This window comes from Monodelphis domestica, chromosome 1 (genome assembly GCF_027887165.1).
Source record: "Monodelphis domestica isolate mMonDom1 chromosome 1, mMonDom1.pri, whole genome shotgun sequence".
NCBI classification, from domain to species: domain Eukaryota; kingdom Metazoa; phylum Chordata; class Mammalia; order Didelphimorphia; family Didelphidae; genus Monodelphis; species Monodelphis domestica.
This window is the reverse complement of record NC_077227.1, coordinates 7,685,214-7,699,216: the sequence shown is the minus strand read 5'-3', so window position 1 is coordinate 7,699,216 and position 14,003 is coordinate 7,685,214. Positions and strand designations below refer to the sequence as shown.

The 14,003-nt window shown below is 48.2% G+C and overlaps 1 protein-coding gene across 1 annotated transcript in view; it reads left to right on the top strand.

Annotated features, from left to right (window-relative positions):
- The window catches only part of LOC103102080 (dedicator of cytokinesis protein 1-like), a 138,445-nt gene that overhangs the window by 42,604 nt on the left and 81,838 nt on the right, over positions 1 to 14,003 (top strand). Inside the window, exons 5-10 of the mRNA XM_056815042.1 lie at positions 667 to 763; positions 5,988 to 6,136; positions 7,620 to 7,755; positions 8,533 to 8,690; positions 11,533 to 11,614; positions 11,975 to 12,110. Coding sequence (XP_056671020.1) covers positions 667 to 763; positions 5,988 to 6,136; positions 7,620 to 7,755; positions 8,533 to 8,690; positions 11,533 to 11,614; positions 11,975 to 12,110 — 758 coding nt within the window. The remainder of the gene's footprint in view (positions 1 to 666; positions 764 to 5,987; positions 6,137 to 7,619; positions 7,756 to 8,532; positions 8,691 to 11,532; positions 11,615 to 11,974; positions 12,111 to 14,003) is intronic.

Here is a 14,003-nt window from a genome sequence, read left to right as displayed (position 1 = left end):
GCAAGGGGTTTTCACATTCAAGTAGAGTTCTCACTCTCTGGTAGGGAATTATTTCAAGTAGGGAATTGGAGGATTCCTCAATGTGGAGTAAAATTTTTAACATTCATAAGTCTGTGAAATTTTAAGGTTTACACTTGGAGCTTCGGGCCAGTCTGTAGAAGACTCTGGCGCTTTCTGTATGGCCTGCTTGGGCTTGGCCGGCCGAGCCTTCAGGAGGCTTCGGAACGTTCGAGGAGGCTGGCCTGGGTCTGACTCCAGGAAGCCATAGAGAGCACGAGGCTCTCCGACTGCTCCAGCGGCCGGAAGGGGGATGATGTGGTGTTCCTGGACGTTCCTGCCAGCATGGCTGACCTTAAAGGAGTGGGGGGGGGGGAGCCCCGCAATAAGAGTCTGGAAGAGCCTCGCCTCTGGCCCTGGGCAAGTGCCTGGACTTTGGGCCTCTGGTTTCTTGTGTGGGAGATGAGAAGGGAATTGGTAACGTGCAGGGCCTCCGGTCCTCTATGCACGGGTGCTGCTGGATAGCGATCGCCACCATTTATAAGGCGGCCTCCACTGGCTTCATTCTGGGGTGCCACAGCCGAGCCCGAGCATGGCGGGACACAAGCGGTAGCTGTTCCGATGTCCAGAGGACGTTTGCTTTCCTCACTTATGTGATTCCATTTTCAGGCAACATGAAACGGTCATCCCCAGCGAGCTTCCCCTGATCCAAGAAGTGACCACCACCCTGAGGGAATGGTCGATAATATGGCAGCAGCTTTATGTGGTAAGTCCAGTTCTGCCGACAGAGCTAGCCGTAGCGGAGGGAGCGTTCTGGCCTAAGGAGTGCTCAGAACCGTGCGTGCAGGCAAGGCCTCCACATTTGATCTAATTGCTAACACATCCCGCAGCTTCTTTAAAGGAAAATCTCCCTCGAGAGGCCGTGGTTGTCTTCATTCAGGTCTCTGAGGCTCTGTTTGGGACAAGCGTGTGCTTGTATGACTGGCAAAGCCAGCACGTGCCATTCACAGGGTGGAGAGGAGATGCTCGAAGAGCTTCTGGGAGGCTGGGAAAAGGTTAGAGGCCGAAGAGAAACCCGCCGCAGCCTGGCGTTTTCTGGACACCCCCGTGATGCCGAGGTTTGAGCTTCTCCTATCAGAATAAGTCAGAATGATGGCAAGACTGGGAAGGCCCCGAGGGGACGTCCATCCATTAGAGGATGTCTGACCAAATGGAGGCTGCGAGGCTGCTGGGATACGGCTGCGCTCTAAGAAAAGGTCATGATTGCAGCGAAAGCTGCCAAGGCCGGCCTGAACGGATGCCAAGTGAAATAAGCAGAGCCAGTAAGAGCCGGTCTGCAGGAACAGCAATAGTGTAGAAGGAGACCTGGGAAAGACCGCTGAGGGACTTGGGCCGGAGGCTGCTCTCCACCTCCAGAGAGGCGCTGTGGAGCTGCCGTGCAGGTCGAAGCGAGCCGCTTTCCACTTTGCTTTATTCGTGTTTCTCTTTGGGGCTTTCCCTTTCATAGCAGGATTCCCCTACAACAATGACCAACAGGGAAGTGGGCTTTGCATGATAACACATGTTGCACCCATATCAAAATGTTGATCATCTTGTTACAATTAAAATTAGTTTCTCTGCTTTAAGTATATATTTTTATGAGGTTTATTAAAGATTAAGAAATAAAGAAAATAAAAAATAAGGAAGCACGTGCAACCTACATCTTGCCTGCTAGGTAGAGAGCCACGTGTGCCTAGAAGTGGAAGCCGAGAGAGTGGCTGAAGTAGGCGGAGTGAGTTTAAATACAAATTGTGTTCTCACACTCAGGTGAGGACTCAGGGTGAGATTTTAGGGAATTCTGGGAACTACCAAGGACTTCTGGGAATTGAAATCCGGGGTTCAAATCTCCATTTTTACATTTCTCCATGTGATCCTATTGGGAAAAGTTTCCCCAAAAGGATTATGAAAACATAATCAACTTAAAGATTACAACAATTTGAGGATAAGAGTAAAAAAAGAACAAAACCAATAATTGCTGGACGCATTGACTAAAAGCCAGTTAGGGGGCAGTCCCCTTTGGCATAAGAGTATACATACAAGTAAATGTTCAATCAACCACACCCAAAGTTCATTCTTGATCTTCTCGTGCAGCTTGTGGTCTGGAGGCATCTTCATGGTGTCTTCTCCAAACAGTTCAGTTTCGGGATTCGGAGAGGTAGCATGTTTCTTATCCTAAAATTCTTCTCAAAAGGAATTTAAATTTTGCAATTTAAAATAATAATATTTTTACATTCCCCCGTTAAGAGGGTGATTGAAAAACGCAGGGATCACTTAGGGATACATGGCTGAGTTATGAGGTATATGAATTAATTGGCAAGAGAAATTTTAAAAAGACATCAGAAAAATACAAATACGAAAGAAAATTTCTGGATGAAAATATAGACTATCAAAGACTTATGTGTAAAAATTCCAAGTAAAGGAAAAGTAAATCTATAACGGGTCCTTGAATCAGGGCCCAATTAAAATGATCCAAGTAAGCATTTACCCAATCAATAGCCAGGACTACAGAAAGCTTGCCACACTATGAAAGACAGAAAAGGGACTCGATTATAGGATCCAGGTAAGGAGCCAAGTTTGGGATACTCGTCTGTAAGTATTTTCAGAGTGAGTGTGGATACAAGGAAGGCCTACATCTTAATGTATGTTAAGTGTCACAACGTTGTCTTCACACTAGGTTCAAGTCCTTTGTATTGACTTAGAAGTACATTAATCCATCCTGGTTTGGTTTATCTTTGGCCCTGTGCAATGGCTCTTTTGTATATCTTGTCCTGGAATCAGACAGAATTATTAAGTAAAGTCCTATAATTTTCTTAAACAATTAGTGGCATCATTTTTACAGTCTCAAGCTTTTGGGGTTTGTATTGACATTACATCAAATATATTTTAAACTTATATTACTGCAAAATCAAAAAGTTAAAGAAAATCTTAATACTGGTGACATGTGCTTCAAATATAAAAAGGAGAGAAAAAATACTGAAATAGTTTATTGCACATGCAAGAAAAATATAATAAAAATGTTTTAAAAATTCAAAAATATAGCCTATAATCATTGACACACTGTGTCAGCTAAGAAAATATAGAATACAAGGCTTTCTCACCAAAAATGGGATCCATTTCCTCTTCATATCTGGCCATGATCCACTGTGAGTACAAGCAAATGAATTTCACAAGGTAACATTTTTTAAAAAAAGAACAGTAGTACAAATATATAGGAATCAATATCCCCCAAATTCTCAATAGCTCAGTTAATTACAATAGCAAGCAAACCACTATCATATTTCACATAAGTTGCTGTATGGTATTTTTAAAAGCCTGTGAACTGATGAATATTTGTCACAATTTTTACAAACGTAGCAAATCTTTCAACCTTGGTAAACATATTTTTAAACAAAGTAAAACTTATTTTTGGTTTTGAACATCATCAAGAATTCTAGATATCATTTTGGTGAAATGGTAAAGTGAGCTGAAGTATTATAAATGAGAGATGCTCCTTTTTTTTTTTTTGGAGGCTTCTAGGGGTACATGCCTTGGGATTAACTTCCCAGCTTCCATTCACATTTTTATAAATGCGGGAGTTGCGATTATAATTGTATTTCACTTCAGCTACTAAAATGGGCCTTACTTCTGTTAGGGGCAGGCAAAATGACCAGAGATTGTTAAGAAAAATTCTAAAAATTTTGTCTAAAGAACCCTAAAAATCAATTTGAGCTATTTAGTTCATTAAATTTTCCAAAGGTTGTTGTAGCAATTTTCTGATGGAGTCCATCTATCCTCTATGTGACAATTTACAAAGTTAAAGATAGAAAAGCTATTTTTATATGGGCCTACTCAATAATGTTTGTTCAGTATGGTTATAGGGGAAAAGCAACAGAATTTAACAGTAGTTAAAACCCAGTACATTAAAATGATTCAGTGTAACAGAATAGTATTGAATGCAGTACTATATGAACTTAAAATCACAAAGTTAAACCTTAAACAAAACAATCAGCAAAATGCAATTGAATACAGAGATTTTTATAAAACATTGGAGTCTGAAATGCCTTAAAAATATAACCCCCAGTCTATTTAAAATTCCTTGGGTTTTTTATCCATTTAGATGCCTATTGTCAGAAGGCAGAAGAGTGGTAAGGGCTAGGCAATGGGGGTTAAATGACCTGCCCAGGGCCACACTGCCAGGAAGTGTCTGAGGCCAGATTTCAACCCAGGACCTCCCGTCTCTAGGCATGGCTCTCAATCCTCTAAGCCACTGAGCTGCCTTCCCATAGTGAGGGTGGGTTTTTGGAATCTCAAAGTTTTCTAAAGAATTGCAGGGAGTTGAATTTTTTTCCCTGACCCTCAGGTGAAATAAATAAAAGTATCAGTTTAGTCGAAAGATATCCTCTTAAATCCATGATTATAAGTTCCTGTTTGGAAAAGTCTCTTCCTTCTTCTCTTTCTCCCCCTCTGCTATCCCCTGCCCCTTGCCACATGGAGGCTAATTGTAGCCTAAAGAAAAATCACCTCCGTTTTTTACCAGCTGGTTTTTGATCCTGAAGAAACTGGGTCTACTACCAGCAGCCTTGGTCCTGGGGCTGGGCCTGGGATGATGAGCTATCTGGGTCAGAGGCCAGAGGTGTGGGAATCAGCTGGGCCAGGTGAGGGAGAGAAAGACCAGGAGCAGCAGCCAGAGCAGGAATGATTTGAATCAAACGTGTCCGGATTGTAGGAGATCAAGAGGCTTTTCTGAAAATTCTTGAAGGAACTTGGCTTAAAAAAATCTAGGCACTAGCTATTAAAAGCTGAACTTAGTAAAGATTTAGGAAATTTAAGAAGATTGAGGGTATTTTGTCACAACCCATGTGGTTCGCCAAAACTGTTACAATTAAAGTTAGTTTCTCTGCTTTAAATATATATTTTTATGAGGTTTATTAAAGATTAAGAAATAAAGAAAATAAAAAATAAGGAAGCACGTGCAACCTACATCTTGCCTGCTAGGTAGAGAGCTGCATGTGCCTAGAAGCGGACGCCGAGAGAGAGGCTCAAGTAGGCGGAGTGAGTTTAAATACAAATTGTGTTCTCACACTCAGGTGAGGACTCAGGGTGAGATTTTAGGGAATTCTGGGAACTACCAAGGACTTCTGGGAATTGAAATCCGGGGTTCAAATCTCCATTTTTACAGTCTCCAGGGAAAGGAAGGGGAGGGAGACAATTCGGACCATATAATTTTGGAAAGGATGTGTGGGAATTGTTATTCTATGTCACTGGGAAAAGGAAATATCTAAAAAAGCCTGGGAAGGTCGGTCCTGGTGATGGGAAATGAACCCTGATCACATGATATGATGGCAGCTGAGTTGTTTGAGAAAAAGTGCATTGGGGCTGGGAGAAAGACCGAGAAGCGTGGTGGGAGGGGAGCCCAGGGTCCAGTGAACTAGTCTGAATTGTACCCAAGCAAGAAAAGAAAACATCATCATTCGGTCTGTGCTTGGAGATTTCTAGAGAGGCGGCGCTTGCCCATCCCACCATGTGTTGGAAATGTTTCTTGCCTTCGAACCAAGCGTAGCTTTCTTGGGGGTTGGGCCCCTTTGTCTTCCGGCTTTGTACCCTCAGCACGCGGCACGGGGACCCCACGGAGGAGCCCGTAAGGAGGACTCGCGCTCATTCGCCTTCATGAAATGCCCCAGTTGAGAACCTTTTGGGGTCTCCATGAGCAGTGGGGAGCGTGGCGGTGGAGCCAGATGCTTGGCTTATGGGTGGATCTCGTGGGCTGTCGGAGGGCGCTTGGGCCGGGATGTTTATCCCAGCGTTGAGGTCCGGTTTTCCTTTTGAAGCGCTGCCTCCTGGCTCGGAGTGGTAACCGTAAAGGGTGTGCCAAAGCGCACGCCAGGCGGTACCCGGAGGAGCCGACCACCACGCCCTGGTCCTTCTGTCGCGCCGGCTGAAAGGCTCACTCCGCTCTCTGCTTCTCCCGACAGCTAGACAACAGGGAGATGTTCCGCAGCGTCCGGCACATGATCTACGATCTCATCGAGTGGCGCTCCCAGATCCTTTCGGGAACTTTGCCGCAGGACGAGCTGAAGGAGCTCAAGAAGAAGGTCACTGCGAAGATCGACTATGGGAACAGGTGTGTGGGGCCGGGCACGCCTGTGCTGTGGGCTTCTGTTGCCAGCCTAACGCGGCGTCGCGAGCGCACGGAGCCCCCAGTCCCGCGCCTGGCCAGAGCAGTTTTACTGTCTAAAACGGCGAGTTCTCCCCGCGCAGGGCCCGAAACTCCGGAGAGCTGCGGCCGCAGCCCTGACGTCTAGCCTGTCCGTCCTACCCCTTCCCCTCCTTCCTGGTTCGGCGGGCTTCGTGTTGGGCCCTTCCCGGGACCCTCCACCAGAGCCCTGAGTCGTGACAACGAAATGCGGCCGAGCAGAAGCAGCCCCCACGTTCCGTCTCCCTGAACATGGAGACTGTCCCCTCCGGCTACCCGGGCAGCCATGCGCTTGGCCCGAGTCCTCACGTCCTTCGTTGTTACTTTCTTCCACAGGCTTGTGCTGTTTGGCTTATGGGGTGCAATCCTAGTGTTCCTGGACCCCGACGGGCCCTGGGAGGTAGCCTGAGCCCAAGTTGGAGTCCGGAGACCTTGGTTCTGCCACCGTGCTTGGGCCTCAGTTTCCCCATCTGTAAAATGAGGGGGCTGCCCTCGGGGAGGCCTCTTTTGGCTTCAGACAGGGGCCCGTAGGATGATGTAGCCGCTGTAAAGGCAAACGTGATCGGGGGCTATGTGATCAAAGGGACAGAGCTTCCATGGATGGGGAAGCGGTGACCCCACCGTGCTCTCCCCTTCTCGGAGTCCGTCTGGACTCTTGAGTTCCGCTCTGAGGCCCGAAGCTGGAGAGGGACCCAAGGAGGACCACGGAGACGGCGAGGGGCCTTCCGGCTAATTCAGGGCACGTTTAAGCTGGAGAAGGGAGGCTGGCGGGGACTCGAGAACCATGTTCGCGGCTTGGAGGGGCTGGTCTGGGCAGAAGGGACCAGCCTGCTTCCGCCCAGTCCTTGGGGGGAACCAGGAGCAGGGAGAGCACTTTGGGGCCGGGAAGCCTCTCCTCCGCCCGCCTGAGAGCCTCCCAAAGGGGACCGCCCGGCGGCCCAGACAGGGTGCCTTCCCCCTTGGAGGCTTCTGAGCAGAGGCCGAACGGCTCGCTATTGGGTAGCTGACAGGGGGTTCCTTTGGGGGTGCTATGGCTGGATCAAAGGACTGGCGGTCTTGACATTTTTCCTGAAATAGTCGGAGGAGGCAGCGAGGTGGCTCGGCCTAGAGGGGCTCAGCTCCACGGTGACCTGAGACGCTTCCCAGCGGGGTGACCCTGGGCAAGTCACTCGCCCCTCCGTGGCCCAGCCCTGGCTGTTCTGCCTCGGACCCATTCTGAGATGAAAGGTGATGGTTTAAAAAATGGGACCGGCCTTGAAGTTGGGTCTCTTAAGAAGGGAGGCAGTGACGAACGATTCAGAGAAACGAGTCCTGCCTCCGTGGCGCCTGGCGGATTGCCCACGGCCGGTTCCAGAGCAGAAGCTTACTGGGCCGCCGCTCCGCTTTTCACCTGAGATTCTTCTCCTTCCAGAGTTCTCGATTTGGACCTGGTGGTCCGCGATGAAGACGGGAACATCTTAGACCCAGAGCAGACGAGCACCATCAGCCTCTTCCGGGCTCACGAAGTCGCCTCCAAGCAGGTCGAGGAGAGGTTGAGAGAAGAGAAGGTGAGTGAGCCCTCGGGGCTTCCTTGGGGCCGGGCCACGGAGCCCCCGGGGGCCAAAGAAAAACCTTTGTGGAGTGCGTCCCGATGGAGGCTTCTCTCTGGCTTCTGGAAAGGCGAGCCAGAAGCAGGCATGGAAGGGGGGGCTCTGGCCTGGGGTCACTGCTGGGGGGGGGAGGTCAGGATGCTCGGGGAAGCGGCGAGGGGAGTGGAGCGAGGGATGGCCTTGGAGTCCGGAGCACCCAACCCAAGCTAGCTGGAGGACCACGGACCGTGCCCAGGAGTCCTGACATTATGAGCCGCCATTGAGCTGGTCCTCTGAGGCAGCGGTGCAGGGACTGTCTGCACTCGAGGCTTCTTCACTTTAGACTCCCAGCCCTCCCCCAAAGGGGAGCATACTCTGCTTCTGCTCCTTCGTATCCCCCCAAAACAATGCCTCATCGTCGATGTAGTTCTAGCAGACCCTTACTGGTCATTGAGGCTGGATCCCTCGTTCTGTAGAGTAGATTGAGGCCCAGCTTTCCAGAGTTAATAAGTGTGTGAGGCAGGATTCGAACTCTGGTGTTCAGGAGTAGGGCGGAGCTCTGGCCACTGAGCTTCCTGGTGCCTCGTGTGCCCGTGGCAGGCTTTTGAGAAGGAGCCGTGGAGTCCACGCGCATCTCTTTGTGGGATGTGTGCTCTTTAGAAGCTGCTTCAGCATCAGAGGGAAGTGTTGGGCCTTCTTGTCCGGATGTCACTTTGGGCGCTTGCCTGACTCTTCTCCTTCCCTTCTCGCCGGCAGTCTCAAAGGCAGAACATCGACATTAACCGACAGGCCAAGTTTGCCGCTACGCCCTCCTTCGCCTTATTGGTCAATCTGAAGAACGTGGTCTGTAAGATCGGAGAAGACGCCGAGGTGCTCATGTCTCTCTACGATCCGGTGGAATCCAAGTTCATCAGGTGGGTCGCCATCGCTGGCCGCCATCTTGGAGGCGCCGGAGAGCCCCCGTGAGGCTGGCTTCTCGAGAGCCGGGACCCGTCCAGAGAGCTCTGTGGCATGGCCGTCGGGGCTTAATGAGTGCCCCGGCACTCTCCTAGCCTCCGGGGGCACCTGCAGCTAAGGGGGAGCGAATGTCCCACTCCTAGAAGGTGACTTGAGCCTGGGCGTACGCTTCAGTCAGCCCAAAGCTTTTTCTCAGGGAAGGCTGGGCGGTATAGTGAAGAGCACTTAGCCTTGGAATCCACGGAAAACTGCTCATCCCTGGCCTGTGACCCTCAGCAAAGCACGTATCCCTTTGTGTGCCTCCTTGTTTTCATCTGCAGTAATAGGGGTGCTACCAAAGGGCTGTTATCGGGAAGGCGTTTGGGGCAGAGAGGTGACACAGTAGATAATTTGCCAGGCTTGGAGTCAAGGGGACCCGAGTTCCAGTGTGGCCGTAGATACCAGCTGCATGACCCTGGGCAGGTCACTGCCTTGATTACCCAAGCTTTCTCACCTATAAAATGAGCTGGAGAAGGAAATGACAGATGACTCCAGTATCTTTGCCAGGAAAATGGGTGCATGAAGAGTTGGATGCTACTAAAAAATGTCTGAACAAAGCTCTGTTTAACCGTTCATAGGGTTATAGGCTTATAGGTGGAAGGGACGGTAGAGGCCCTCAAGGCCCTTCCTCTCCTTTTACAGATGAGGAAACTGAGGTTTGGAGAAATTAATTGACTTGCCTAGATCACACAGCCAGCATGGATCTGAGGCAGAATTTGGACCCGAGTCTCTCTGACTCTAGCATTCTGTCCATCGTGCCCTGCAGGTGCTCTCCCAGGCTTTTCAAAAAGTCCTTTCATGTTTTTTAAACTTTGCATTTTGAAAACTTGCATTACAAGTTTGTTTGCAGTCCAGCAAACTTAAAATCCCTTCTAGACAAAGCAGATGCCCTTTCTCATCTCATTCTTGCCTTTAGCTCTTCTATCGTTCTTTTGCCTTCCATGTTTGGATGACTTTGGGGCCCCTCTGGTAATGAACAAGGTGATGAGAGAACATGAACCTCAACCCATTCCCCTGGGATTTGATTTAGGACAGAGGCAATGATGATGATGATGATTATGATGATGGTGATGATGATGGTGATGGTGATGGTGATGGTGATGGTAGTGGTGATGGTGATGATGATGATGATGGTAGTGGTGATGGTGATAATGGTGATGGTGACGATGGTGATGATGGTAATGGTGATGATGGTAGTGGTGATGATGATGGTGATGATGATGACGATGGTGATGATGGTAATGGTGATGATGGTAGTGGTGATGATGATGGTGACGATGATGGTGATGATGATGATGGTGATGATGATGATGGTGATGATGGTGATGGTGACGATGGTGATGGTGATGATGGTAATGGTGATGATGGTAATGGTGATGATGGTAGTGGTGATGATGATGGTGATGGTGATGTGATGTGATGTGATGGTGATGATGATGGTAGTGGTGATGGTGATGTGATGGTGATGGTGATGATGATGATAATGGTAGTGGTGATGATGATGGTGACGATGATGGTGATGATGATGATGGTGATGATGATGATGGTGATGATGGTGATGGTGACGATGGTGATGGTGATGCTGGTAATGGTGATGATGGTAATGGTGATGATGGTAGTGGTGATGATGATGGTGATGGTGATGTGATGTGATGTGATGGTGATGATGATGGTAGTGGTGATGGTGATGTGATGGTGATGGTGATGATGATGATAATGGTAGTGGTGATGATGATGTGATGGTGATGGTGATGATGATGATGATGGTAGTGGTGATGGTGATGTGATGGTGATGGTGATGATGATGATGATGGTAGTGGTGATGGTGATGTGATGGTGATGATGGTGATGATGGTGATGATGATGGTGATGTGATGTGATGTGATGGTGATGATGATGGTAGTGGTGATGGTGATGTGATGGTGATGGTGATGATGATGATAATGGTAGTGGTGATGATGATGTGATGGTGATGGTGATGATGATGATGATGGTAATGGTGATGATGGTAGTGGTGATGGTGATGTGATGGTGATGATGATGATGATGGTAGTGGTGATGGTGATGTGATGGTGATGATGGTAATGGTGATGATGATGGTAGTGGTGATGATGATGTGATGATGGTAATGGTGATGATGATGGTAGTGGTGATGATGATGTGATGGTGATGATGGTGATGATGGTGATGATGGTAATGGTGATGATGGTAATGGTGATGGTGGTAGTGGTGATGGTGATGATGATGATGATTATGGTAATGGTGATGGTGGTAGTGGTGATGGTGATGTGATGGTGATGATGGTGATGATGGTGAAGGTGATGATGGTGATGGCGATAGGAACAACCTGGAGAGTTTTGTTTGCCTTCAAGCCTGCCATCCCAGGACATAGTCTACATCATGTCCATGCTAGCCAGTTTTCATTGATCTGGGCATCTAAAGTAATACAGATGATGATAAGAAGAAGTTATTAATGATGTTAATAGAAGCTTCTTAGAGTTGCGTCCTGTTGCTGTTTCTCCTCAGTATGGTTTGGAATGACTAGCGGGTGGTGCTTCAGACCCCGTATCAAGAGAAAGCCTGGCCGATGGCAGAAATCCTTGGTATTCTTCATTGAAAGGCCTGCTTCCTCAGTGTTTGGACACTTGGCAGCCCAGCACCTCCTGTCAGGTTGCTCTGTGAGGAGCGAGTTGCTATGAAACATTGCTTTGAGCCCATATTCAATGATGGATACTCATTTCCTTTTCTTTTTTTCTCTAGTGAGAACTATCTGGTCCGTTGGTCAAGTTCAGGGTTACCCAAAGACATAGACAGATTACATAATTTACGAGCCGTGTTCACTGTAAGTATATCCTTGCCTTTCACGAGAATTCATCCTCCATTCTAAGCTATTGGACCTTGCTGTCCGCTCTCCCTCCCCGATAATGTGTCCAGAATTTGGGGTCGGGGTTAGGGGTCGTGGGCTGCATTCCATTTCTCAGAAGGACCCTGATTCTCATCCATGTTGAGCCGGGCTCTTGACCTTGTGTCTTCTCTGCCCAGTCGGGAGGGATTATTCTTGCCGATACTTTTGTGTGGATAACTTATTTATATGCTAGAACTAGTTAAGGCAAAGGAACAGAGATCCGTCTTCTTAGCTGACCATTGAAACGGGCTGGAGTGACGGCTCTCCAGAGTGACTTACGGAGATTCCTCTTCCCAGGACCTTGGCAGCAAAGATCTGAAAAGAGAAAAGATTAGCTTCGTCTGCCAGATAGTCAGGGTCGGGCGGATGGAGCTACGTGACAACCATACTCGCAAGCTCACCTCAGGCTTACGGCGACCTTTCGGTGTTGCAGGTACGAGTTTTTCCCCCATTTTCCCCTTTCTCCACTGATGACATACTGGAAAACGAGCAATTTGGGGTTCTTTGAGAAAGAGCAAATCTCTGGAGGCTTTTCTTTATGATTGAAAGCTTCTCCCTGGCACTTAGGGTTCAGGATTGGGATATTTGAAAGCTGAATCATCCATTTGATTTTTAAAGTCGATCACATCCATCCTGGGGAAGACATTGACCTATATTAGAAGCCTGTGGGAAATCAGGTTAGTGGTAGGGTTCGAGGAGTCGGGTGTCAGTGACTGATTGAGTGGTGACTGTGTGGAGGCCACAGAAGGAAGGGCAAATTATTCAGCGAAGACAAGGCACCTCACCAAAGGGACTTGAGGTGAAATTGTTTGCTTTTGTTTGTGGACTGTTTCCATGATAGTGTTTATGGAGAGAGAGGGTGATGGATAGGATTTAGTTGGTAAAACAGGCTCAGAGTGAATGTAGATAAGTCATTCCCCCCCTCAGTTCTGGAATTCAGGTGTCTGTGTGCATGTGCATGTGCGTGCATGTGCATGCGTGTTTACAGTTTAGGGGAGGCTCACTGACATGACTGTTCACTCATGTTCTGGAGCTGAATTTTCATTATGGATTGGAAAACATCCAGGGCAGAGAATTTTCTGCAGATAGCACTGTTAGGACTTGAGGCTGAATAATTCCTTCCTTAACCTTTGCATAGAGAGGTTGTTAGAACTACAAAAAGGCATCATGACCCAATGGTTAACCAAGGTTTGCATTCTGCCTCTGACACTGATTGGTTGTGAGACCCTGAGCAAGTCACTTGATGTTTGAACTTTAGACAGCTCCAATGGACTTGTATTCTAATTTTGTTGCCAAATGTATGGCCATTATTCAGTCCTCTTCCTCAAGGACAAGATGTCCTCTCTCCCTCTCCCTCTCCCTCTCCCTCTCCCTCTCCCTCTCCCTCTCCCTCTCCCTCTCCCTCTCCCTCTCCCTCTCCCTCTCCCTCTCTCTCTCCCTCTCTCTCTCTCTCTCTCTCTCTCTCTCTCTCCCTCTTTCTCTCTCTCTCTCTCTCTCTCTCTCTCTCTCTCTCTCTCTCTCTCTCTCTCTATCTCTCCCTCTCCCCCCTCTCTTCCTCTCTTTCTTCTCTCTTTCTCTCTCTTTCTCTCTCCCTCTCTCCCCCCTCTCTTTCTCTCTTTCCTCTCTCTTTCTCTCTCCCTCTCTCCCCCTCTCTCTTTCTCTCTTTCATCTCTCTTTCTCTCACTCTCTCTTTCCTCTCTCTTTCCTCTCTCTTTCTCTCTCCCTCTCTCCTCTCTCTCTCTCTCTCTCTCTTTTCTCTCTCTTTTTCTCTCTTTCTTTCATCATCTCCAGGGTCACACAGCTAGGAAGTGTCCAAGGGATTTCTGAACTCAGGGGAAATGGCAGTTGAGTAGTTCGTTGCATCAGAGTTGATTTGAGGGAGTCATCTCTTAGTTGAGTAAAGTGGATGAGAAGCAAGCGTTTTACTGTCCATAAATAATCCATTTCTTTTTAACCTCGTTTACATTTATCTCACATTGTTCATCTGGTTGCTGGAGAAATGTCAATTCAGGATTCCTGGAAGAGCAGCAAAGGGAGATGATTCATGTAGGGACCAGAATGACCTTCAGTTAGCCCTGAGTTGGTCATTGGTCTGGGGGGGGGGGATGCAGTGAGGAGTCAGCCTTGTACAGGGATCTGATGAGAGATGCAGGCTGGGAGTGCAGCTACGCTCATGAGCAGGACTTGTGATAGGTCTTAGTGAGGGTCAGTTGTGGCCAAGGATGGACCAGGGTGGGTGGTGCTGCCATTTTGAGGGAAACAGAACTGTGTAGTGCCCAGGCGTGTTTAAATGATTCCCTGAAGTAGAGCTAACTCCAACGTGCCC